The 27,003-nt window shown below is 46.3% G+C and overlaps 1 protein-coding gene across 1 annotated transcript in view; it reads left to right on the plus strand.

Annotated features, from left to right (window-relative positions):
* The first annotated feature begins 5,316 nt into the window (after positions 1 to 5,316).
* The window catches only part of PARP1 (poly(ADP-ribose) polymerase 1), a 32,331-nt gene continuing 10,644 nt past the window's right edge, over positions 5,317 to 27,003 (plus strand). The window contains exons 1-14 of the mRNA XM_015622779.1: positions 5,317 to 5,528; positions 9,238 to 9,400; positions 9,905 to 10,023; positions 10,751 to 10,965; positions 16,190 to 16,286; positions 17,711 to 17,827; positions 18,677 to 18,853; positions 19,278 to 19,419; positions 20,935 to 21,075; positions 21,792 to 22,034; positions 23,001 to 23,069; positions 23,827 to 23,959; positions 25,094 to 25,289; positions 26,571 to 26,699. Coding sequence (XP_015478265.1) covers positions 5,409 to 5,528; positions 9,238 to 9,400; positions 9,905 to 10,023; positions 10,751 to 10,965; positions 16,190 to 16,286; positions 17,711 to 17,827; positions 18,677 to 18,853; positions 19,278 to 19,419; positions 20,935 to 21,075; positions 21,792 to 22,034; positions 23,001 to 23,069; positions 23,827 to 23,959; positions 25,094 to 25,289; positions 26,571 to 26,699 — 2,061 coding nt within the window. The 5' untranslated portion in view covers positions 5,317 to 5,408. The remainder of the gene's footprint in view (positions 5,529 to 9,237; positions 9,401 to 9,904; positions 10,024 to 10,750; positions 10,966 to 16,189; positions 16,287 to 17,710; positions 17,828 to 18,676; positions 18,854 to 19,277; positions 19,420 to 20,934; positions 21,076 to 21,791; positions 22,035 to 23,000; positions 23,070 to 23,826; positions 23,960 to 25,093; positions 25,290 to 26,570; positions 26,700 to 27,003) is intronic.

Consider the following 27,003-nt stretch of genomic DNA (forward strand, 5'->3'; position numbering starts at 1 on the left):
GTTCTGGGCCAGAGGATACCCAGACTGCTGGCACAGGTAGGGCAGGTATCTGCCACCCCAGGGACCTGGTCAGCTGCCCTGGGCTGCTCTAGTCAGGAGTCACAGCTTGGCTTCAAGTGGAGACAACATGTATTTGGGATTATAACTTCAGATGGGGAAGCTTCCATCCTTAATTAAAATCCTCCATAAGGCTGTACCTTGGGATTGGCACACACAGATCTCTGAGCATGAACTTTCCAAATCTCTCTCCTTGTTTCTGCTCTTGAACATTTTCAGTGCTGCAGCTGGTGCCTCCTTCCTTTGGCAGCAGAGCCTTTTACAAGTGGCATCCACACAGGCAGGAAGATTAACAGCCCCACTGCACTACAAAGGGGAAAGATGGAGCTTGGGAACACAGGTGGGAGAAGAAACTAATGGGCAGCATCCACACAAAAAAGGTAGCCAGGTAGCCCATGAGGGAGTTTGCCATCATTTCTCACAAGCTCTGCCAAAGGCTGACTGAATGGCTGTGGAATTAGCTTAGCATTTTGAAGACTTTGCTTTTTCCTTGAGTGTGATTTCTTATTCTTGTTGGCAGGTAGCAGAAATCAAGAATGGGACCACAGCTGCTCATTCAGCAAATGCTCCTCTGTCTCCAGCTCACTGGGCTTAGCATTTTAAATGAAGAACCTCTGATGAGACGGAAGAGCATCTCATCCCCATGTTATGTCTCCTCACTGTCATCATAGATTAGTATGGACTTTATCTCCAAAGCTCACTGTTTTATGTTCCTTTTAACATTTGAAGTTAGGAGAACTCTAAATAATTCTTTTCAGCATTACTTTGCCACAACATCTGCCTTTGGCTGTAGGCTCTAGTTTAATTAACCTGCCATGAGAACAAATTTCCTTTTACCCTTCTTTAATTTCCCACTCTCTAATTTCATTGCATAGTGATTTGTGTCTCAGTTACCACATGGGGACAGTAAAACAGGGATAATGGCATGGTTCTTACTGTATGGGGATAATGTCAGGGTGGATAACCTCAAAGCCTGGCAAGCACCCAGGTACTAACTATGGCAAGTACTGTGGCTGCACTTGGCTCTGCCACTGGCTTTGGAATATTATCTTCTCCACACTCAGGATATGTAGTCACACCACTGAATTTACTGAGAGGAAGCTACTCAGTCATGTTCCCAGGCAGTCTGAAATGCTGGTTCTCCTCTATCAACCCCTCCTCCCTTGCCTCTTCCTACATCTACTTTCCTGGGCATCTGGAAAGCCAAATAAGCATGTTTATTTAAGGCATCTTTCTAAAGAACAGAGGAACCATCAGAGCTGCTTCACACAGAGCTCTGTGCTGGTCTGTAATGCAAAAATATTTAGGGGGACTAAGAAGGAGGCCAGCTCTGTGCACCAAAACTTCACCTCTGCCCTGCAGGAACACTCTATATTCAGCCAAAGAGATTGTATCATCCAGGAGAGAGGAGCCATGGGAAGTTATTAAGCTATTCAATACATATTTTAGAACCCCTAGACAGGATGATGAGCCCTCTGATTTATTCCATGGAAAGAAAAGACAATAAGATGCTCAGATAGATGGGAAGTGCACAATCTCACATCCCTTTCCCACTGGTGCAGTCTCAGGGATGTCAATGGGATGATCACTTGCATAAGCAAGAAGGCACAGCTGAGCCACAGCAGTGGTTGCCTGTAGCCTCTTTCCTGCATGCAAACAGGGTCATCCCAGCCATGCTGATTATGTGCAGTGGCATGAAGAAAGTGGGTCATCAGTATAGACAGGATAACCTAGCACAGTTTTTGTTACAAAACTCTCCAGCTATCTGATAACAAAGACCAGATAATATAAAGTCTCCTGCAGCAACAAATCCAGGATTGAGCAAGAAAAGTTCTGACTGCCCCACTGGCAGTAAGTGATCGTGTTCCCTATATATGCCCAACATTTTCTCACCCTTTCTGAGATGCTTGGCAGGGTAGAAATCTTGCAGAGAGACATCTCAGGCATGTGTCAGAAATGGAGCCCAAAGCAAGACAGTCTGGAAGATTCAGTGCTCAGGGTTCTGTCAGCACAATCTGAAGGAAAGCATTTGGTCCTGTGACACTAAAGAGGTAACTTATATCTTCCTGGTACCAGGAGTTTGACCTACTTTCCCCTGCCGTTCAGAGCAATCTAATGCAAAATGGCCCAGAAAAGAAAATATAATTCTTTGTGGTGCCCTGAAGTCACAAGCCAGACATCTGAATGCTTGAAACTGAATTTCAGAGTCTGAGACACTCAAAACTGACAGAGATGGGGTTTCTTGGGCCACTCTTTTCTGTTTTACTGTTTCTGTGCAGTTTGCCTTTGGAGAACAGAAATTTCTGGGGGCATCCTAGAGGTGAGATTGCAGAAACAGAGGCTTTAAGAAAATTCCAAATATCCTGACATTTGTGATGAAGCCTGCAAATCAGACCTTTTGATTACACCCCCTGCCTCACTACACTCCTGTCCACAGCACGGTGAGCTATGGGAGCCCATGGGCATGTGTGTGATTGGGGTTGGTTTTCCTGGGAAGTGCTGCTCTGTAAACACCAGCAGCCAGTTTGGCATCTCAGTGTCAGTATATGGAGATAATCAAAACACCTCTGAGGATAACCATGAGTTCTTCCCTGGTAACAGAGAGGGAAAATAAACCCTCAAATGTTGGCGCAGCATTTGTTATCCAACAGGATCCCAGAAGTCATCAGTCCACTGAGATGGGAATATTGTTAGAAAGGGATGTAGACAGCATGTGAGGGATCATAAAAATATTACCCTCTTTAACTGCCCTTGCTCCTGCTGCATGCAGGTTCCTGTAAAACCCAGCAGCCAAAGATGAGGGCTCTTGAAATACTGTAATTACTTAAAGGGATTGTTACCCAGAAGAGTGGCCTTGCAGATGCCACTTCTCTCAGCTGCTGCCAAAGCAGCTGTTTTGTAACAAAACTTGGTATCCTTGGTGCTGTTTGTGTTAGCACTGACTGGTCCCTCACAGCCCTGGGAGAGAGGAAGGGATGTGCTGTCATCCACATGTCACACTTGGGAAGACAGAGAGCAAGGCAACTCTGTTGTGATCAATAGATTTATGGAAGGGACTAACATGATTTGGCAACTCTTGACACCACAAATCAGGATGACGTTTTGCCTACAGAGGAAATTACACTTCAATAAGAAGAACTACAACAATGTAATTCCAGCTACATAGACATTCCTGATTCAAAGCAGCACACAGGTTGTAGCCAAGAAAAACTCCTGTGGAATTCTCAAAGGCTGAAATAGTAAAGTGCCCAGAGCTTTGAGACTGATCCTTTCAAGCAGAACCACCTACCCTTTTCAAAAAAGAAATTCCACTAATCCTCATTTGGACTCGTATTAATGTAGTATGTGTTCATAACTGAAAATAAAAGGTTAAGCTCAGAAGAGTCATTTGTTACAGTCACTTTCTTTGCTTGTTTTCATGCTTGCAAGTCTGTGAATGTCTGTGTATGGCTCTTCATGACATCTTACAGATCCTCTGCAAGTGCCTAGGCTGCAAGCTGCAGAGCAGCATTTTGGTGTTTGGGCAGGGCTGCTTTTCTTAGGAGTGAAATGGCCCCAGCCAGAGGAAACACCAATGAGCAGTCATTTCTCTTTTGCTCAAACACTATAAATAAATAACATATAAACAAGAGTTTTTTCAAAGAAGGTGGACAAATCCTTAGAAGAAAAATTCCTGTCAGGATGATGGCATGCAGGAAATCTCTAAGCCACCAATCTCATGAGGCTGGGAAATATTTGGGAGATCAAGTAGTGTTTTTTTTGCCTTTCTTATGTCAGCCTCTGGCAGAGACAGGATCAGGGTTAAACAGGCCATTGACTTAATTTAGGACAACTCTTCCAAGTCAGCCCTTAACTGTTTGCTATTTGGATGCCCTTGGATGGAGCAGGGTGGCAGCAGTTCTGTTGAACTGGGTGAATGCCACTCCACGCCTCTCTTCTGGTCACCTTCAAACAGGGCAAACCCCTTGGCAAACGTGCCAGGCAGTGGGAGGGGGTCCAGGTCATCCAGATGAACCCTCCTGGGTTTTCTCCCCATCTGCCTCTGAACCACTGGTGTCTGGGCCAGGAACTCCTGGAAGGAGTAATCAGCAGGATTCCGCTGTATGGAGCACCTGGCCGTCTGTGTGTTCGCAGCACCATCTAGCGCTTGGCAGAGATTTCTTTTGCTCCTTCCCCAAATCCGCAGTGATGTACCCAGGACCCATCCTTTCCTCCCGGGCACGCCGCTCACCGCCAGGCTGTTGGGGGGCTCCCTGTGAAGGCAAACCCTGCGTTCAGGGTGTGTGCACCCGTGTGACAGCCTGGAGAAGGGCGGCACAGGATGAAAGGTGTGTCAGCATCTCAGATTTGCTGAGATGCTGCTGTGCACCTCTCAGTGACATCTGCGAGCTGCCTGAAGCCCACCCGGGGCTGCACATCCTGCCTTAGTTGAATCCTAATGTCAGAATCTCTATAAAATTAATGACAAATACTTGGCAACGGTTTGGAGTAACTTCAGTGCTCTCCTCTTCTTTCCTCCAGGTAAGCTGCAGAGCCAATGCCCTCTGCTGATAGGAGAGGATAATTATCTTCTTTGAGTGGGGAAAAATCCTGCAGGTTTTTTATTGAAGGGCTCCTTTTCTGATTTTGTCAGCAGCCACACTGTTATTCCTAGGGACTGGAGGAAACAGAATCACAGAACTATCAGGGTTGGAAGGGACCTCTAGCGATCACCAATCCAACCCCCTGCCAAGGCAGGGTCACCTGGAGCAGGTGACACAGGAACGTGTCCAGGTGGGGTTTGACTGTCTCCAGAGAGTGACCCAACGACCTCCCTGAGCAGCTGTTCCAGTGCTCTGCCAGCCTCATGTAAGGAAGTTCGTCCTCATATTAGGGTGGAACTTCTTGTGTTTTAGTTTAGGACCATCGCTCCTGGTCCTGTCGCTGGGCACCACTGCAACGCCCGCCTGGAAGCGGCATCACGCTGCCAGTATATGTCTGCGGGAGAGCTGCTGAGCTCAGGTTCTCCCAAGACGCGGGAGCCCGCTCTGTGCGGGTACGGGACAGGGATGCGGGACAGGGATGCGGGACAGGGATGCGGGACAGGGATGCGGGACAGGGATGCGGGGGTGGCGGCGGGACCCGAACCCGGCTCCCTCACGGCGCAGCGCGGCCCCGCAGCACGAGACGCGCCGCCGCGCCCGCCTCCCATTGATACACAGTGGGAACCTCCAGGCGCGCGCAATCGATGCCAGAGCGGCAGATCCGCCGGGCCGGCGAGGCGGGGGAGCGCGCTCGGCGATCGGCTGGCGCTGCCGCGGGCGGGGTCGCGGCGGGCGCGCGGCGCGGGCGCGGCGGCGGGAGCGGCGGCGATGGCGGAGCCGGCGGAGAAGCTGTACCGGGCCGAGTATGCCAAGAGCGGCCGCGCCTCCTGCAAGAAGTGCGGCGAGAGCATCGCCAAGGACTCGCTGCGCCTGGCGCTCATGGTGCAGGTACCGCGTGGCGGGGCCGCCGCGGGCGGCGGGCGGGCTGAACTGGCCGCTCCGTTTGGTACCGCCGGCGGCGGGGCCAGCCCGGGGCTCCGCTCCCTCGGCCCGCCGCGGTGCTCCGGAGCCGCTCGGCCGTGCCTTTCGCTGCTGCGGAGGCGAGAGCAGCCTATTCTTAGCAGAGATCTTTTCGCTCGCTGCCGTGTCCGCAGCGCTCCCCGGGCGGGGGGAGCCGCTTCCCCCGCTCTCCCGGGCTGCAGGGGCGGCTGGAGCCGGAGCCGTGCGAAGTTCACCGTCCGGGGCCGTGGCGCTTTGTTGCCGTCCGGGGGCCGATGCGAGCTCCGCGGCTCGGCTTTTCCGTGCCCTGGGAAGCGTCTGCCGCTCGGTGTCGGGCCCGGGGAATCCCCGGTCGGTGCGCGCTTGGCGTACGAGACGGAGGAAGCTGTGAGAGGTCTGGGGCAGCCCGCGGGGGCCGCAAGATGAGCGGCCGGGCCCGAGCGGTCTCGCAGAGCGGCTGGCACATGGCAGGCGTGAAACAGCTGAACCGCAATTGGCGAACGGACTGAGAGGGCACGGTTTGCTCTCCGCCGCCTTCACGCTATTATGTGCCTTTTGGGAAAATAATATTTGGCTTCCTTTTGAAAGGAAGGGAAGAGCCCCGTCCTGCGCTGGGGGGCTGGGAGCTGTGCACGGACCCAGCATCCCTCCGTGCTGCGGGAGGATGCGGAGGGAATCGCCGCTCCGCAGGGGAGGCACACGGCGCTGTCCTGGGAGGGGGTGCTCCATGCCCGCTGGCTGCAGCAGGGCAGAGGGGAGGGGGCACCTGCAGCGTGCTGGGGGCGGGCTGAGTTTGGGGGTGTTGCTGTGAAAGGTAAGCAAAGGCATACGCGTGTGTCTACGGAAGGCGAGCAAGGACGTGGCAGCGCAAAGCCCTGCGGATGGATGCATGCATGTGTGTGTGCGTGCATGCTGTGGAGGAGCCGGGTCTGGAGGACGTAGCTCGCTTGTGCCCCTGGGAAAGGCACCGCTTGTACGGGGCGGGGAGGAAGGGCCCGGTCCCCCTCGCCCGTGCTGCGGGGGCTGCCGGGCGGGGCTGGCAGGTCTGCCGGGGTTGGAGGCCAAGCTGCTGCCCCCGAGGGGAAATACCTGCCTTTGTTCCCCAGATCCTCCTTTCCCTGGGAAATATGTGGGACCGTGCGGTGCCAAGCTGCAGTGTTTGCTCGCACGTGTTCCTGCTGCCTCTCCTTTTGTCTCCCCGGCTGCCTTCAGCCGCTCGCTGGAGCTGCTCCTTCTCCCCTGCTCTGGCTGCTGCTCCTCGGCTTCTTTACGTTTGTTACCCCTTCCTGTCTTGCCCAGCAGTCGAGGCTGATGCGAGGCGGGTTGCCCTTCTTCAGCACGGGGGCCAGGGGTATTCTGGTTCTCTAGGGTTTGGTTTATGGAGTGAGTTCCTGGGGATCATGACATTCCTCACAGAGCCACTGCCTTTCATTGCCAGACGTCTCCCCAAAACTGCTGGTCTTACACCAAACGCTTGCATTTTTATTTTTCCCACAACCTTTTGAATTTGCTTGCTCTTTCCTCTGCCCTCTGATAGTTTTTGTACCAGCAGAGCACACCCTGCTGCTGATCATCCCGCTGTAAATGCCTTGAATTTCACCGGAGCACGCGGGTACCTTGTTTTTTCCCGGGGAAATCCCCTGCACAGCAGCCTCTGTGCCAGCGTCAGTGCATTGAGCTCTTCTGCAAATTGTGCTGAAGAAATTAAAGGCAGATACAGACCAAGGCCTTGGCTGTGTCTGCTGTAACCTCCTTTTTGTTTTGGTTCCTCGAGTGAAGAGCTCTCAGTGACAGTGGGATTCTGGGTGCTTGGCACAGGGCAGGCACTCGGGCCCTGCAGGACCAGCACAGCTTTGCCTTTTGCTTCCAGCTGGAGCCGAGTGGTTTCTGTTATCTGAACATGCACTGTGAAAGCAAATTAGTCTCTTTTTTCCTTAGTTTGTTTAGGAAACTATGGTCTAGAGATAGGTGAGCTGAGAGAAGTTGTGTAAACAAGGCCCAGCTTGCCTAGAGGTCCACACAGAGAAAAGTGTCTGAAACTGAAACTCTGTGTTGAAGAGATTACTCACTGCTTGTATGGTTGTCTTAAAGACTGAGCCAGCTCTGCTCTCTTCTGTACACCTCAGTGCCTTGTGCCCTCAAAGTCTTTTTGCTGGGAACAGCCCTGTGTCCTCCTGCAAAACTCTAGACATGAGCCCAGAAGTGTCCAAGTTGCCAGAATTTCATTGACTTGGAGACACACTGAGAGCAACTGCAGGGTGGCTGCTGTGGTGCTGTGAGAGTAACTGGGTATCCAGTCCTGGCTTGTGGGAAGACTCCGACTGGAATTTGGGTTCTTAGCGCTCCTGGTTCCATGCTGTGGTCTTCAAAGCCTTTTCCTATTCCTTTCTACTCGTAGCTCTGCTATTGTTTTTGGCTTGGAGATCTCCCTCCTGTTAGTGAGTGACACATGGAAGGCTTTCCTAGGTTGTTAGTTCTGTATCATCAGTATATATTATAATTATAATAATAATTATACAGCACTGAGTATTATTAGTACAGCAGTTGTTTGTGTGCATTCTTTGGAGCCAAGCCACTGTAAGGTTATTTTGCCTGGTGGGTAACTGAAGCGACGCCAGGATGATACCAACTGTGTCTAAGTTTTAAACAAGTGGAGCACTTTTGAAACAAATGCTTGGTATGGGGCAGGGCACTCTGGAGCTGCACTTCTAAGAGGACTTGGGCAGTGTTTCTGTCCTTATCATGAATCATGGAATAGTTTGGTGTGAAAGGGTCCCTGAAGATCATCCAGTTCCCAGCCCCTGCCATGGGCAAGGATGCCTCCCACTAGACCAGACTGTTTAAAGCCCCATCCAACCCGGCTTTGAACACTTCCAGATACAGGGTATCCACAGCTTCTCTGGGCAACCTTTCCCAGTCCCTCACCACCCTATCACTACAAGTCCTTGTGAAAAGTCCCTCTCCAGCTTTCTTGTAGGCCAACTTCAGGTATTGGAGAGTGCTATAAGATATCCCTGGAGCCTTCTCCAGGCTGAACATCCTAAACTCTCTCAGGCTGTTTTCATAGCAGAGGTTCTTCAACCCTCTGATCATCTTTGTGGACTGTGCTGTCAGCCTCTGATGCAGAACTTTAATTTGGCTCTGATGTTTCCCTTGAATTTTGTCTCTACTTCGTGCAGGCCACTCAGGTGTTTCCTCAGGCCACAATCCTTGGAGCTGCCCTTCTTATCTTGTGCCTGACATGGATTCTTCAGGAGAATGGACAGTTTGCTAGAGAAGTAGTTCTCAAAGGGATTGTGGAGTGAGGCTAGCAGCCTCTTGTGCTGCACAGTCTCACAGGGGCTGGTGAAGCCATGCTGAGGCTGTGACCTTTGTTTTTTCCAGTAAAACAGATGGGCTGAGTAGCAGGGTGATGAACTGGTTAAGCTCGCTAAATGCTCCTTCCATGTCTATCCCCTTCGGGAACATCTTTCCAGCAGCTTGTCTGTCTTATTAGATTTTCTTCTTAGACTTTATCCTAAACAGTATCCATCTTCTGATTTAAAGAAAAAGGAAGAAATCACGTGTGTTTACACAGATATTCCTTTTTATCTTTGTTTTGTTTTTCCCCTTGATTCTGCTTGAATTGTTTCATGTTGGTAATGTGCTTTTTTGCTAGTCACCCATGTTTGATGGCAAAGTCCCTCACTGGCACCACTACAGCTGCTTCTGGAAGCGGGCTCGAATTGTGTCCCATACAGACATTGATGGCTTCCCTGAGCTTCGGTGGGAAGATCAGGAGAAAATCAAGAAATCCATTGAAACTGGAGGCCCTGGAGGAGGTAGGCAGAAGCATCATGGTGTTTGGAGGTTCATCTGGAACTGCGCTCACTTTTGTTGTGCTTTTATTATGGTGATTTGGTGTCCATATTGCTTCAGCAAGTGATGTCAGAAGAATTGTTGAGGTGTCTCCCCGCTCCAGGACTGGAATGCTGACAGTATTGTGCAGCATCTTAAATCAGTAAGGGGAAAAAGCCAAGTCAGTTGGCAGATATATTGAAAAAACATTTCTTGTTATCATGATCAGTTTTCAGTTCTTTAATGTTAACAGATGCTGTTGTACTAAGTTGTTTTAATAGTACCTTCAGTTCAGTGCATGGTTATGGTGGCTCTTTGGTGCTTTTGAGCATGGACTGCTTGTCTTGCTCTGTATTCAAATTCTGGACAAATGAGTGGCTGGAACACCAGAGGTTTATTAATGCAGACTGCTATCAATGTGGGACAGAGAATAAGAAAATAAGGGAATGTGTATTAAAGCTGAACTCTGTATTTGCTTTGTTCTCCAGGAAAAGGAGGGGAACAGGAAGGAGGTGGTAAGGCTGAGAAGAGTCTAAATGACTTTGCTGCTGAATATGCCAAGTCTAACAGAAGTACTTGCAAAGGCTGTGAGCAGAAAATAGAAAAGGTAAAAAAGTTCTCCATCTCATCTTTTCTCTCACCAGTTTTAATTCAAACAGTGGCTTTTATAATTGCTTCCTGTCTGTCCTGCATATGGAAAGCACTTGCAGAGCTGCATTTCTGTGTCTGAGGAGCAGCTGTTCCCTGGACAGCTGACAGTAAAGGCATCCCTCAGGCATGGTAACCTGGGCTTCAAGCCTGGTGATCCCTCCTTTCACTTGGGTGTTAGAGCAGGCTGGGAATGCTGCTCACCACCATTTCGGTGGCTAGAGAGCCACCATTAACTGCAGCTTTTCCTGCTTGTTGCTGCACTGCAAACCAGCTACTTGTTGGGCATCTGAAAAGTAATTTGCAGTAAGACAGGGTAAGTTCATATTAGCATTGGTGTTTGAATGGTAGGGACATAAAGTTATTTGTCTTTATGAGACTTGTTCATGTGAGATTTACTTGTTAAAGCTTACTGGAAGTTGGAATAAAGACAAAAGGGTTAGCCAGTTTGAGTGGATTTTGAACAGAGAACTACCCCCAGAAGGTGACTTTTTCAACCTAGCAAGAGTACAGGAGAAAGCAGAGGAACTGTAGTAAAAGGGTTTGAACAAAAGTTGCAGACTTTGATAGAGGAACTGTTACTGTTTTACAGGTTTTTAGGAAGTACCATGTCGGTAGCTTGTTAACATCCTGCTCCTTCCAGAATGGCCTAACAACTGCCCTTATGTCACTTTAATCTACCTCAGGGCCAGATCCGAATTTCCAAGAAGATGGTGCATCCTGAAAAGCCGCAGCTGGGAATGATAGATAACTGGTACCACCCGGACTGCTTTGTGAGCCGCCGAGCAGAGCTGGGCTTTCTCCCAGCCTACGGGGCCACCCAGCTCCTGGGTTTCAGCATCTTGAAAGCTGAAGATAAAGAAACTCTGAAGAAGCAGCTCCCAGCTACCAAGAGTGAAGGGTAGGTGATTAGTGTAAGAAATTGTGTTGTCTGGAGGAGCCACTGCCTTTAAATGTAGCCATGATAAATGTTGTGGAATGTTGTCTTTGTTAAAAGAATATTGGTTGTATGAGGGTTTAGTTGTTCCTGTGACCTCAGGCAGAATGTCAGACAGACATTACTTGTCCCTGGGAACGTGCAGTCCAGTTGCCCCCTGTGACTGCCTTGAGGAAACGCAGAGACCTGCAGCAGTGACTTGGAGGGCTTTCAACCATAAAATAATGCCTGCATAGTACAAATGGATACTGGGCTCTGGGTCTCCTTGTGTGATACTGTTATCAGTGATGGTTTCTCTGCTCAAACCACTTGTTAGAGAATTGATTTGACATCTTTTATCTATGAGCTGCTGATCTGTGACAGGCACTGAATCTGATAATGGTGTTTATTGGCCATGTAGTGCTTTCACTTGGATGCTTTTGTTTGTTGAATCTTTTATAGTGTGTCTGAAATTTCATTGCCTTGCATTGAGATTTTCAGTGGAGGCTTTTGACAGAACTTGTACTGACAGAGAAGTGTTTCCAGGTGACTTGCTAGCTTTGTGAATCTTTCTTTGTTAATGAAGGCTTTTGTTACTTGTTCTTGAAATGACTTTGCCTGGAGTCATGCTTCATAACAAAAATCAGTGTTGCATTGTCCCCGTGGAGGAAGGAACATAAGGTATTTCTGGATCCTACAAAAAAAGAAAAGATCTTATAATTGGAAAACATTTGGCTTCTCTGTGTACATTTTAGACTGAATTAAATTTGCTTTTTGCGAAGATTCACCATGAAAGTGTCCAGTGAAGCTGATGTCTGTTCTGAGAAGCTGTGGCTATGTCAGATCTGTGCAGTCTTGATCTTTCAGGTGTGCAGCTGATGTGTGTGGTGTGCAGTTTCTTGGCAAGCCACTGCTCCAGAAGCATTTGGCGGTGGTGTGGGTGCTGTGGGGAGAGTCCTGCAGCACTCTAGATTGATCTAGATTGGCTAGAGCCCAATCAGGTTCTTTTCTGTTCACATGACTCAGCTGAAGTAGCAGAGACCAAGAGATGTGTGCATCTCTTGGGCAGCCTGCTGTCTTTCCATGCAGGGATTTTACCTCTCTGTGCATTGCTCTGTGTAAGCAGAAGTGCAGTATTTTAATGCACTTACAGGTTTTCAAGTAGTCCTTTGCTTTTTGCGCTGAGATGTGTGTTCTGCTTTGTCCTAGAACAGTGAATTTAATAGGGTTATTTGTAGTTTTCTCCCATGTCCTCAGCAAAGCTCTAGAGATTTGACTGTGTAAGTGCTTCTCTTGTCTGCCCTGACTCTGTTTTTCTGGGCCACTTCTGGGATGCTATGCAAAATATGAAGGCTTTGTAAAGAAAGGCTACAAAGTAGTTTGCCAAGTCACTGTGTAAATAAAAGCCTAGAATTGCAGTGGAAAAAAGCTTGCACTGGTGATGTAGGGTAATGTGAACCAGGTCCTCACGCCAGAAAAGCAGCAGGATGTCTCATCTTTCCTGCTTTCTAAGCACTGCCTGAACAAGCCCCTCAACCGTGAAGGTGCTGGCTAGCTCTTATGCTCCACTACCTTCTGCTCTTTGGGCTGTGCTGGAGCCAAGGGTGGTAAGGGTCAATTGGAAAAATCATTGCCTGTCAAACAAACCAATTGGGCTGATGGCGTAAATAAACAGCATGAGTGAAGGGGTGTGGTGTGCTACCTATCTGGTGATTTTGCTGCCAAGAAAGCAAAGGACTTACAGAGAAGCCAAAGGAAGAACACTCCAGAAACCTGAATGAGATGCATTCGGATAATTCACCTTGTGCATTTGATGAGATAACAGAAATTAACAACAGAAATTACAGCCTCTTGCAGAAATTATGTTAAAGTGTCTGTTGCAAGTGAGATTCTCAAAATGATCTTTAAAGATATTTTTACTTATGCTGTGTTCAAATTATATCTTGACTCAGAAGTCTGTGCAATTCAGATGTGACACATCCAAATTCAGGTGCTACTGCATGTTCAGCACATACTCTGAGGAGAATCTCAGATTTTGGGACTGCCCTATCAGCCCTTTGTGTAAGAGTGGCATTGAGATGTGCCTTTTCCAGACAGGAGAGGTGACATGTGGAGCAGGGCTACCAACAGTAAGTTGGAAAATCCTTTCCTTGTGAAGGCCAAATATGGGAGGATTTACTGCAAGGATCCTGGCTCTTTTCCTCAGCCAGTTCTGGGTGAGACATGCAACCCTCCTTTGGGCTGTGGGCTGTCCTGCCTAAGCACCAGCACTTTGCATACCTGGGAAAGGAGGATCTTGTGTCCTTGCCTGCAGCTTCTGTGTGGAAAGAATGCCTGTATGCTGATGTAGGAAATGCAGTAGCAGCTTGTGAGCTCCTTTTGACAGTATTTCTTTGGTAGTGTGTGTTTTTTCCTCCTGCTCTAAGCTGTAGTACTTCCTGTATTTTCTGCCTCTCTTGTTTAGATGGAATTGTTGCCCAGGACCAGGAGCAAAGTGTCACTCTGGAGATGTCATGCAGCACTGGATTAGCTGCAGAGGTGACCTGAGGCAAATGCTAAGTGCTCAGGTCACCAACAGTCTGGCAGTGCTTTACAGGGAGGAGGTGAAAAGGGGAGTTCTTATTCCTCCCTGCATGGGCTGCTTGCTTTATCCAGGGTTGCTGTGACTGTCCTTCCCACCTTTTTATTGTAGGGAGGAGAAGAGGCAAACATGAAAAATAGAGTAGGTGGTCAGGAAGGGCCAGGCCACAGTTCACTTCTCTCTTCATGTTCTCTGTAGCTGGAATAAATCTTGTGTATCCTCCATGAAGGTGAGAAGTGGTTTGCATAGCCTGGGAAATACCAGTCCCTCTAGGCAAGCTATTGGGCTGTACCTGTCAGAGGTGGAAGGCTGTCCCTTCCCCAGCAGGAGAAAGGATGCACGTAGTAGCACCTCACTGCTGTGGGTAACACATGGTTTTGTGGCCTGAGGATGGAAGATCCTTATTGTGTGTCAGTGAGGGTGTAGTTTACAGATTATTCTAAAATGTACTGCTTTGGGAAGACACAAGAATTCAGCTTTGTCGTTCCCTTCTCCAGGCTATATGAAATGATCAGTGTTTGCTTTAGCCTTGGGCACAGAAGAGAAGGTGGTGACCAATAGCTTTATGCCTCCCTGCAGTTGGGAAGGTCTCTCCCACCCTGTGTTTTGTTCCAGTGGCTGGAGCAGGTACAGTAATCACCCTGTCTGGGGGAACATCTGCTGTCCTCTTGACTTTGAGAAGCTGCCAAAAGTGTGAGTTGCTGTTGGAATTTGGACGCATTCCCTGGGTCACAGGGTCTCTCGGCAGTGATCGCCTTCCAGCGGCTGCTGTGCTAGATTTACTCCCTCTGGGGGCTAGGAGACAAGTTACATTGTGGGAGTGAGTGCTGGCTTGCTGGAGGCAGCCTGACTGTCAGCAGGCACTGCGGATACACAGGGCTGGGCACCCCTTCTAAGCACTGACATCATTAAACCCCCAATTTGGGAAGCTGCAGCAGAACACTTTGCAATCGGGCTGGTATGTTTTTCACAGACTCTGTTGTGTACCCCTGACTCTGTTAAAACTTAGGGAAGTCATTGTCTTCTTGGTGGGGCTCAGTGGACTCTGGTCTTGTTCCCTGCAGGAGCTGCAGCCAAGGAGGAGAGAGGACTTGCTTGGCCTGGGGAATTTTGGAGGCACTGTTCTGTGTGTGCTGGAGCCAGTCCTGCCACGCTGGTTGCAGCTTGCCTGATTTAGAACACAGGATGAAGTTTTTCTCTGGCAGCACAGTGTGGTTGTTTCCCCCCACCATGAGGCAGGAAAATGTACAGCACAGCCCCTGCTCATTGATGGCACCTGTCAGGGGCACAGCTAGAAGATGAAATCTTCTGCAAAACCAGTCCCTCAAAAGTGCTCTGAGCTGTTGTATGGTCAGAAGTGCTAATAGTGGGCTGCTCTGGCCACTGAAAATAAAGTGAGCACTTAGCCCAGTTTTAAGGCCAGGGGAGTTACTAGAATGTACAGGTCTCATGCTGGAGTCTCTGGGAGCAGAGTACCTCCTGACATCCTCCTGCAGCAGCTTTATAGCTGTCATACAGAGTTAGTCTTAATGAGAGCAAAGTCCTTGAAAGAGAGCTGTTTAAAATTGTATGTAGGAGAGCAATCAAGAATGTCAACTTCATGACTTAACCCTCAACCACAGCTTACAAAGTTTAGAGAGGCTGTCTTAAAGAGAAACCTGGCTGATGTTTCATAACAGAAAGCATCTCTGTCAAAATGGAGTGTGAGATCCAAGCGTGTTTATGCTGTGCCTCAAGTTGCAGGCCTGTCCTGTCTCAGCTGGGATAGAATTTCCCTTGGCGTCCTCACAAGGAGAACACGCACTCCAGGCAGACAAAGGGGATGACATGACTCTGGAAGCACAAAACCTTCTGAGGTCCCTTGTCACTCTGGAGTCTGCCAAAATCCCCTAGTTTTCATTTGGCTTTCTTTTTCTAGTCCTTCCTGAGCAGTGTTTTCTGTAACTTCTCCCTTCAGCTCTGTGGCCTAGCAAATAGCAATAAATTTCTACATACACAACTCCCAGCAGTGTGTCACAAAACCACTGTGAGGCCGGAAGCATTTTCCAAGCATAAACTTGCACCTGTTTGATTTCAGAGGCCTGACTTAATTCCAGTCTAAAGAGAAACTAGATGGGAAATATGGAATAGCTTGTTTCCCAGTGTGCTAGCTCATTCGAGTTACCATGTTTGCTGTCCTTTATTTCAGTACAGACTGTCTAAGCTGATCAAGCAGTTGATTCAGCTGAAAGACACTGTGATCTTTTAACCTGCATTGCTACACCTCCCCAGATTTGGAAAGCTGTCCAGTGATTTTTAGGTATGCCTTTGGTATAACTAATAGAGGTGTAGATGAATACGCCTGAGAATGTTGCAGTCTTGCACGTGCTCTTCTGCCAGACCATAGTTACCCTGTGAAAAACCTCTAAGTACCTGACCTGATTGAGGTAGCTTACATTGCAGAGCCGAGTGCACGTCTATAATCTAGCATTGAGGAATTTGAAAAATGTGTTTGCCTGCCAAAGCCAAGGATATTCAAGCCTCTACAGTTATTGGCAGTCAGTAATCTGAGCTCTGGCAAGTGCTGGACAGCCATTTCAATAACTTCCTTTCATGTGTGTGTGGTTCTGTTTTGTTTTTATCTGTTAGAAAGAGAAAAGGAGAAGAGGTAGATGGAAACGTGACTGCAAAAAAGAAGCAGAAAAAAGAAAAAGAGAAAGAGTCAAAGCAGCAAAAACAGCTGAAGGTGAGTTTTAGCTGCTTGCAACCCAAGAACTGCTTTGCTGGAAGAGTGCAGTGTGAGGCATTGACTGAAAAGTGCCTTCACTGCTCCCTCTAAAGAAGGCAGTACCTTGTACACAGACAGAGAGGTGGCAGCACAGATGGTCCTGGCACAGGAGGTGCCCTGTCCCTGAGGCGTTGCTGAAGGCAATTCACCCTGCCCCTTTCTCTCGAAAGACAGGAAGGGTGTTCTCTAGGACTTGGGCTTATTGGATTTAAAGAGATTAGGTTAAATGCTTTTTTTCTGAGAGGCTGCTTCTGTGCTCCTTCTTGTATCATCTGGCTGTGTTAGCAGAAGCTTGGAGCCCAAGCACTATTGCAGAAGAGCTTTGAAAATAATAACTACCTCATCATAAAAATTAATCGGAGATAAAGTGCGCAACTAGATTAATGAAAAATCAAATCCTTTTTCACTCTCTGGAGAGAGGTGTGCTGTTCTTGGGTACAAATTATGATAGATCACAGCATTCTACCTTTCACTTTTTAGAATGTTGTGGGAAGAATTCCCAGTAGAGCTTCAGGAATTTTTTATTTATTAAAAGTTCCCAAGGAAAAAAACTGACGAACTGTCTTTGCTGCAACTGAAGTCTTAATGGAGCCATAGAAAAGTGCTGGCTCTGGCTTTGTACAAAAGTTCTATTTTTTGTTGTGTGGCAGCACCATAATTTTCAATAAATATATTTTTAAGGTTTTGCTGCTGTAATGCAGATGTTTAGGACAAATGGAGACACTTTGTGGATCAGGGTTAACTTTGGGTTCACTTTTTTTTTTTAACAGCATTTCATTAAGCATGGTCACTAACACTGAAAATTAGACCACTTAACCCAGTAAACCACTTCTTCCAGGGCAGACTGCATTTTTGACTGTAGCCAGTGGATAACATTCAGAAACTATCTGAGATACTTTAGGATGCTTCTTTGCTTCCCAATCTTTTTAAGTTCTGTAGAAAGGCCCAAAAGAATATGCATGCTCCTCCACACAACTGCAGGTGTCTGATCTAGTAGAAATTTCTCTAATTCTTAGTTATCTTAAAAAAAGAACAGTGGCAATCACCATTTCTGATTTTTATGGAAGGCTCAAATGCAGCTGCATCCCCACTGTTCTCAATGTCAGCTAGGTAAGTGAAATTTGCAAAGGATGTTGAGAGCTTTTGAAGTAAGGGCACTGACATCTGAAGGATGTGACCTTGTAAAACCTGTGTTTTACGTGTTTGGTAAAATGTGTGACTCTCCCTTTTGGTAAAGTTACTGGCTCTCAAACCTCTTAATCTCACAATCTGTGTTTTAGATAACATGAGCTTGCTAAAACCTTGTGCACATACTGCAGTTTGAGGAGTGTTCTTGGCTACTTGCAATCAATTGCTTTCTACCTGCTGGGTTTTGTCAACAGGAGCAGACAGAGCTGATCTGGGGCATCAAAGATGAGCTGAGGAAGGTCTGCTCCACCAATGACCTGAAAGAGCTGCTGATTGCCAACAAGCAGGAGGTCCCCTCAGGGGAGAATGCTGTGAGTTGGTTGTAGTTGCTCTGCATGTGTGGGGGGTCTTGGAACTGGTGAAGCTGACCTGACCCAATATTGCTGCAAGGTCCACAAGTCTGAAGAATGTTCCTAACGTAACACTTAAGGAAGAAATTTGGTGCAAAGCCCAGTCCTTCTATCCCAGGACTCTGATATTGCTGTTACACTTGCTTGTGAAGGGTGGTGTGGTGGTGAGTGATGCTTAATTCAGCACCTTAGAAGTGGTGTAGTGCCTTTATTCTGCTATGCTGAAAGTGGTCTGTATTTTTTTTTGGTGCTGGCTCTTCATGAGCAGGTTAGTTAAGGCACTTCACATTGCCTCCCTCAACTGTTAAATTATGCAAAATGAAGCAAAAATTGTACAAATTCTTTCCCAGTTTCTTTTCTAGAAACAGTCCATTTTGGTCTATGTAACTTGTGAAAGTCTGCTCTCTTTCAGAGCCACATACTGCTTTAAGTATTTGTATTTATCAGGACTCTTTTTAAGGAGTGTGGGCTGGAGTGTGGGAAGTGTCTAGACTCAAATGGTCATGGAATACTCTTAGGCAGGAAAACCTGGACTTGTCTGAGCCTACATTCCCACCTACCTCCTCATGTGCTCAGATGCAGTAGCTCATCTTTTCCTTGGCTGTTCTGGCACAGCAGCCTGGCCAGGTGCTGTGTGGTAGGTGGGTTCTCCTGACCCACAGGATTATAAAAAGGGTTGGATTGGAAGGGACTCTAAACATCATCTCTTTCCAACACCCCTTGGTGTTGTTGTGCAGCCCAGGGTAATGCAGTGTGTGTGCTTCCAGCCTCCTCCTGCCATGACCTGCTCTGTGTTCTTTGCTGCTTTAGATCTTGGACCGAGTAGCAGATGGGATGGCGTTTGGAGCTCTGCTGCCCTGCGAGGAGTGCAAGGGACAGTTTGTGTTCAAGAGTGATGCTTATTACTGTTCAGGAGATATCACTGCCTGGACCAAGTGTGTTGCTAAAACACAGACTCCCAACAGAAAAGACTGGGTAATCCCAAAGGTGAGAGCATTTACTGCATATTTGATGTTCTGAAGCATGTTTCTGACTGAACAAACAACAGTCAGTGCAGGATGCCGGAGAGCAGAGTGTGCTGCAGCGCTGAGCACCTGTGACACCGGGCAGGTCTTGTCACAGCCACATCCCTTCAGGAGCAGGCAGCTAATGCACAAATAAATCATATTCTTTCCAGTAACACAAAATTGAAAGAGATGTTGTTGATTTGATTTGAAACTCATCATTTATCCCCTTCCAGCTTTGTGTTCTCAATCAGTAAAGTGAGGTTTTGTCCACCTTAGTGTGAACGTCTCAAAAATAATTTCCAAGACGTGCAATAAATACCAACATCTGGCTAGTGTTCAATTTATCCTTTAAATGTTACAATAATGTTTGTTTGTTTAAAATTGTTTATGCTTCCATCCCACAGGAGTTCCGGGAAATTCCTTACCTGAAGAAATTTAAATGTAAGAAGCAGGACAGGGTGTTCCCTCCGGATGCTGCAACTGTGAACTCGGCACCTCCTCCCTCTGCATCTGCTCCTTTGTCAGAGACCATGTCTGCACCCAGAGGTGAGGGTCTGGCTGCGCATGGGTTGTTCAGGATGATGTTCAGGCTGGCATTCCCAGCCAAACAAACATGCCAACCTGAGCAGTCCCACCGGTCTCCTGCTCTTGAGCAGGCAGAGCTCTCCTGATAAAAAGTGTCTCCTGTGCTTCATCTTCCTAGCAAACATAAGCCCTGATATGCTGGGTTGTCTGGGGTCATGGGTTTGAAGTTGTTGTTTACTCACAGATTGTGTTGAGTGTTTCTTGATTATGGGAAATGATGTGTATGCAGTGAATCAGAAATGTAAAGGCTGATGTTGCAAGCAACTGGTGTCTCAGGAGAGGCCTGCTTCAAAATGCCGCCTCACTTTGTTTTTTATGGACATCCAGGGATGTCCCTAATGCCAGATATTCTACATAAATTCAGGTTTTGAGGGCAAGAGGGTTTTTCAGGGGTTTATTTTGTTTCTAAATTGTCTGCTGAGATTTGGCTTTACTGATCACTGACTCCCCTTGTGCAGAATAGATGTGCTGTCTCCAGCTGGCAAAAGGTTGGATTTAAGAAATTCCCTGTAGCTTGCTGGAGTGAATTACATGCTTTGGTGATAAAGCCTGTCTGTTAAGAGCTATGCTAACTTCTTTCTTATTCAGCCTTTCTTGTTCTGGCCATAATTTTGGGTGCAGGCTGTTGTTGTTACTTGGTTAAAAAGGTGTGAGTAATTCTGCACAGTTAACTTCAGCAAGTTCATGTTATTTTAGCAATTAAGACAAAGTATCAAAGTAATCAATTTGATTAGCAAATTGATTCCAGCCCCAGTGTCCCCTGAAAGTAAACTCAAAAGGTTGACCAGATTTAAAGCCATGTTGCTTTGTTCACTGGCAGCCAAACTAATCTGAGTTGGGGGGAGAAGAGGAAGCACAACCCTCAGCTGGTCAATTAGAGTTGGCAGCATTTACCTTATAGCAGTGCAAATATGCTCTTAGACACTTGCCATGTCCTGGACCAGCCTGAATTGAAATGTTAACACGATGTGATGGAGCCTCAGATGGTTACCAGTTTGCTCCTGACTTCTCATGGCATTTGCATGGTAGAACCTTGTACTGTCGAGTGCAACAGTGTTGCCTGAGAGATAATTCTCTCTGCGGCCCCTCAGAAAGGGAATTTCTCCCATGCTATCCAGGCACCTAAAGAGAAGGAAAGCAAAGCACAATCCCTAGTAGCACAGGGGACTGAAGAAGACTGGTTCTTTTTCTTTTTACGTAAAAAAAGAAATTAGGAAGAGGGCAAATAAGCCTACATACCATTTCCCTGTCCTTCATCCCTTCTTTTTGTTAGCAGCTGTCGAGCTTCATTGCCTTTCCTCTGGGAAGGGGAACTCTGTCCTGCTAGCTTAGCACAGGTCAGACCTGCTTGGCCTCTCATCTCCCTGCCAGCTGAGCTGATTGTACAGAGAGGGAGGGGGGTTCTGTCACTTTGTGCTTGCTGTTTGTCCAGGGGACTCTGTGCCTGTGGCTGACGTGTCATTTCCAAACCTTTAGACAAACCACTGACCAACATGAAGATCCTGGTTGTTGGGAAGCTGTCAAAGAACAAGGAGGAGGTGAAAGGCATTGTGGAGGACCTGGGAGGAAAGATGACGACAACAGCTAACAAAGCCACCCTGTGCATCAGCACCCAGAGTGAGCAGCCATGCTGTGCTTACTGGTAGCAGTGGTAACAGAGCTGAGTAGATTACAGAGGACACTTGTCCTCAGAGCTGTCTGGGGATCAGTGTTTGGATTAGGGGGAGTGTTTTGTGTGCACACATGGCCTGAGTGTGCTTGGAAAAGTAGACAGATGTGTGCTGTTTGATTTTTGCTCACACAGCAGTTTAACCCAGCAGGCTGTGCCTTAATGCTCTCGTGGGTCAATGGCAGCTGGGGTTTGTGTGCAGATCATGGTGGTGTGCAAGCCACCTTTGCTGGGATGAGGGGTACTGAGGGCTGTGTCCATGCTTGCCTTGGAGAATCCCCAGAGCTGACTGTGGGTGACTGAGGGCACTTGTTTGCTCTGCTGGCAGCTTAGGGTCTGCTCTTGCTCTGCATTGGAGTTGTGGAAACTGACTGCTGAGGTGGGATATCTGCTCCCATCCATCATAAAGTCCAGCTCCAGCTGAGATCTGGGGAAGGGAAAACTGGACCAGCCAGGTAGAACAGGAGTGTTCCTGCTCTAGCCCAAGCTGCATCTTTGAACCAAGGAGGAACTTGGCTCTCCAAAGAACATGGTGAATGCAAAATGTAGTGGAATTGTGTTTTCACAAAGTGTCACAGAGCCCTGAATCATGGCCAGAAGGAGAGGCTGTGGTCTAAAACCTCACAGATGCATTTTTTCTCTCCTTCCTGTCCTGCCTCTGCAGAGGATGTGGAGAAAATGAGCAAGAAGATGGAAGAAGTGAAGGAGGCCAAAGTCCGTGTGGTCTCAGAGGCATTTCTTCAGGATGTGAAATCTTCCAGCAAGGACTTCCAGGATCTGGTGTCTCTCCATGCTCTTTCACCTTGGGGTGCAGAGGTGAAAATGGAGCACGAGGAAATGGCTGTGGATGGGAAGATCAGCAAGCCCCCAAGTACAAAGAGCGCTGGGAAGGTCAAAGAAGAACAAGGTGAGGAACAAAGCGGTTGTTTATCCACAGGCCTGTTCAGTACTGTGCATGCACAAAGCAAACCTGAGCATGGTCTGTCCTTACCCTTTCCTTGAATTTTCTGTCTATTTCTTCTCATGATAAGTTTATATAATGGACTTCAGGGCAAGACTAGCTTTAAGTAAACATGGAACTGTCTCCTGAACTGGCTCTTGTTTCCCCTACTTCAGTCTTCCCGGGCTCCCTGCCACCAGTTCAGTCTCTTCCTCATAAAACATGAGCTTCTCTACCAGCTTGGGTTAGTGTTGCTGCCCCAAGGAGGTTCTGGGACACCAAAATGATAGACACTACTCAGGGAGTATTGGCACGTGAGAAAATACTGAGGTCCAGAGCACTGAGTCTCTGTGCTACTTTACCTAAAACATAATATTTTTATAACAGGAAAAAAAATATTGGTGGCATTGCTCACCAATGCCATAGAGAGTTTGCATTATTAGCCCTGGATGATGAACAAAACCATCACATTTGCTCACTTCTCTTCAGAACCTGTTCTCTGTGTCCTCCAAGTAGAGCTTTCAGTCATACTGTTTGGTGTGTTATTGCCAGACTGTCTCACCACAGTCGGATCCCCAGGGAATCCAAACACTCCCCATGCCCTGTGAGGTTTTTCAATCCCACTTTAACATTTGTGGTTGTGTTTATCTGCAGTGCAGGTAAAAAATTACATGGTCAACCTCTTGGGGCCAGGAGAAAATAAATAAATAGATAAACTCTGGGGAAATGTAGTTTCTCATTTACTTGGTGGGTTGGGGACTGTGATTTGGCTGCTAGAGCTAGGTTAAAAAAAGTCACTGAAGTCCGTGTGCTCATATACTAGGAATCTGATTCACCTTAGGGTGATAATTATGCAAATTGAGAATTTTAAGGTTTATTTAAGTCAAACTGTGTTGCTCACCTAAGAAAAAAATTAACTGTCTTTCACTGCAGGACCTAGCAAATCTGAAAAGAAAATGAAGTTAACAGTGAAGGGTGGAGCAGCAGTAGACCCTGATTCTGGTGAGTGATAACAGTGCCTGTGCCTGCACCACCCACAGTCTTCAGGATGCATGATTGTTTGCAAAAGGGTTTTTCTGTGAAAGGATGAGGGTTCCATGAATTTTTATTGAGGAGCATGTATTTCTAAACCTTTTAACATTGCTATCAAAGGAAGTGTATTGATTGATATCCAAGGCTGGATATTCCAGGATTTTCTAGAGCAGCTTTCTTCAGAAGGACCACTTAAACTAAGGCATGCATCTTGTTCGGCTTCAGGATCTCCTGTCAGTGAAGTGAGTAAAGGCCCAGCCAGCAGAGGACACAAGTTTGGCATAAGCATCTTTTGACACTGCTCTCCAAACCTGTGGTGCATGGATATTCTGACAATTTGTACCGTATCCAAGGCCAGCCTTTGTTTTTCAGTCCATTTGCTAGTGTGACACCTGCAGAGCTGCATCTCTCCTGAGGATTCTTTCAGCTGCTCACACAGTATTAGATCCTAGATTTTAGATCATCCTCTATCAAAGGTTACAATTTTTTTTTCCTATAGTTAGGATTGATATTCACTAAAAATAAATATTCACTAAAGGTATGTGGTCACAGTTCATTAAAAGAAAACATGTTCCAAGTAGTTTTGAATGAGCTGTGTGGTCACTCTTTTTGCAGTATTTTTGTTAAATCACACTGCTGCGTGAAACATTTGGATGAGTGCAAATGCAGGAAGGAGAGCTAAAACAGTAACCTCCTCCTCTGTGTTCTAATTTTTTCTTCTCTGCAGGTTTGGAGGATTCTGCTCATGTTTTTGAAAAAGGTGGGAAAATTTTCAGTGCAACCCTGGGACTAGTAGATATTGTGAAAGGAACAAATTCCTATTATAAACTGCAGCTGCTAGAGGATGACAGAGAGAACAGGTGAGTTTAGTTTTCCCTTTAAATACTTTTGTTCACTTTTTTCTAATAAATACTGGATTTTTGACACTCCAAAAGCCAAGTGTGAGTAAAATGTCTTTGGGAAGATAATGGATGGTATAGTTACTTAAAAAAAACACAACCACACAAATGAAAAAAGCCAAACCAAAACCAAACTAACTCCTCCAAGCCTACCATACAAGCCACCCATGGAGAAATCTCTGCTCTGCATGAAGACATTCCTTGTGGGTGTTGACAAAACGTAAAGTGGGTTTTCTTTCCCCATATTCTCTAACATAGTCTTTTTCTTCTAATCGCAGAGCTGTAACCTTGGGAAACAAAATCAGGTTCTGGCTGTTCTACCACAGCGTCAGCCTGAATTGTGTGCCCTTGAAGCATAACAAAATGCATTAAATGGTCAGGAGCTGATTGTGTGTTTAGCTTTCCAGTCTCATTGGCTGCATGGCAGAGCTGTCCAGTGGTTGCACTGCTGATTAGATGAAGAGACTGAGAAGGTTCTTTAAAATAAAACTGTCCCTGTCAAACGTGTGACACAGAAGTCCAGGGTAGCAGCAACTGTGGCTCAGCTCCAGATTTATTGCACTTCACCATGCTTTTAATAAGCTTTTGTTACTGTCTCATTTGTGTGAGGTTGTATCAAGTGTGGGATTCAGTAAGTGGAAGGATTTCAGTGGCTGCATTTCATTCCTGACGTATGAAGGGTTGATTGATTGTATCCCCATAAATACTACAGGAGCTCACCCAAGGTGCTGCCAGTAGTACAGACAAATACTTGATTTACTTCTGGTTTCTCTAAAATACTGAATTCTGGAGCCTGAGGCTTTAAGATGCTTTGTCTTTGTTTTTCAGATATATGACATATAGTATGAAGATTTGTATTTACAAAACATTAATATAATTTACAAAACATTATGACTGAAGAGATGTTGGCCTCTCTTTTCCTGTTGTGTACTCATTTATTCTGGGCATTTTTCATGCCAGTTCTTGGACATATGGTGATTCCTCTGTTGATTTCCTACAGTCACCAATGAGAGAGTGTGTTCCATAAAATTAATGGCATGCAGATAGCACTGGAATAGCTGATGCCTGTTCTTTTCTCCCATTCCATTTCTCCAGATACTGGGTGTTCCGATCCTGGGGCCGTGTAGGCACTGTAATTGGCAGTAACAAGCTGGAGCAGATGCCATCAAAAGAAGATGCCATTGAACACTTCCTGAATTTGTATGAAGAGAAAACTGGCAATTCTTGGCATTCAAAGAACTTCACTAAATATCCAAAAAAATTCTACCCACTGGAAATAGATTACGGACAGGTAACCCTTAAATGCCTGTGTCCCAGGTGGAGCATTGCTGAGATTTCCTGCTGTCACTGGTTTTTTCTGTGCTTGCTCTTGAATCACTTGCATTTAACAAACTAGGGGAATTAAAATGCAGCTGTTGCATCTTCCCTCTGCTACAGGGGAAAGCTGTAGATCAAGGAATACCGTTCATTAAAATAGACGTGTTGGGAAACTACAGAGTTTTCTGTTATCAAGTCTGATGTCCCTTCAGTGCTTGTTCCTCTTTACTCTGTAACTTTAAGGATATTATTTTGAACTTAATCCAGCAGTCAGTTCACATACATCCTGTCTGAAAACTTGATCTTTTAAAATTTAAAATAGATGCTTCTCATCTGTCTGCTGCCTCCAAAATCCTCCCAAATGCTGTAGCAGCTCCAGTGCAGTATTCTACTTAGTGCACATACTGAGCAGGCTGAGAAAGAAATTATTCACTGCCAGTAAGATTTGGCTATTTAGACAGATAAGCTAAATAAGAATTCTCTTCCTTCTTTCCAGAGGTTTGTGTGTTTATTTAAGGGCATACCTGTCATCTGAACTATTTTCAGACTAAATAGTTGAATACTGTTAATAGCTATAAAGTTGCCAGAGCACATATTTTCAAGACTTTGTTTTTCTGTGGCTAAATTAATGGATGTTATCTTTCAGTGCAAAGCACTCAAAGCTTGGCTTTAATTCTGGAAATTTGAATATTGCAGTGGCAAAGTGTCTGTCTCAGTATAATGTGTTACTCAAAGCACCTGGCTGATGATTTATTCGTGTAATGCTCTCTCCATGAAGGCATTAAAATGGTATTATGGTTAATTGATGAATCCTGTGTACATCTATGGCAGTTTTTATTACAAAAACTTGGTGAAACTAGTTATTACATATGTTTTGTCATAAAAGCAGCTAAGTAAACAGTCATTTTTTCATATAAAAGTCTCTATGCAGCAGAAAGCTTGCAGAAAAAGTAATTAATACCTGCTTGAGGTGAAGCAGCAATTCAAAGAGAGCTCCTATTCCCTTAATTCTACTTTCTGCTTATTTTTTATAGTGCCATCTCTTGAAATAATATCTGCCAAATTACTGAATAGGTGATTTTTTTAAGCCTATTTTGTTCCAGATTGTCAGAGCAATGTCCCACGCTCTCTATGAACTTCAGGCTAGTCATAGTATGCACACACTAAATTGGTTTTGAGTTGTTGCCATGGCAGCCAGCCTGTTACTTTTATCCTTTGTGATTTTGCTAATTCTGATACTATTTTTACCTTCCAGGATGAAGAAGCTGTCAGGAAACTGACAGTAGGTGCCGGGACAAAATCAAAACTTGCTAAGCCAATCCAAGATCTTATTAAGATGATCTTTGATGTGGAGAGCATGAAGAAAGCAATGGTGGAATTTGAGGTGACTACACACATTCGTATTTCTCCCTTCTGACCTTCCATTGTGCTTGCACAAACAGAAGCAAGTTCTGGGCAATCCCAAGTGCTTCATACTTCCCAAAAGCAAAGTGTGAGTTTTAGATCTGTCTTAAAACAAAGGCAAGAGTCTGTCTGGAATTTGCCTAGCCCTGGAAGTAGTAACTTAGTTATGATACGTGCAGTTCTTTGAAGACAGGTGCATTTTTTGTCTATCAGTGTCTTCAATTTAACAAGCCTAAGAGAGAATCGTCTGGCAGTCCTGGGAGCAGTAATCATTGTGTGGTTTT

This window comes from Parus major, chromosome 3 (genome assembly GCF_001522545.3).
Source record: "Parus major isolate Abel chromosome 3, Parus_major1.1, whole genome shotgun sequence".
NCBI classification, from domain to species: Eukaryota; Metazoa; Chordata; class Aves; order Passeriformes; family Paridae; genus Parus; species Parus major.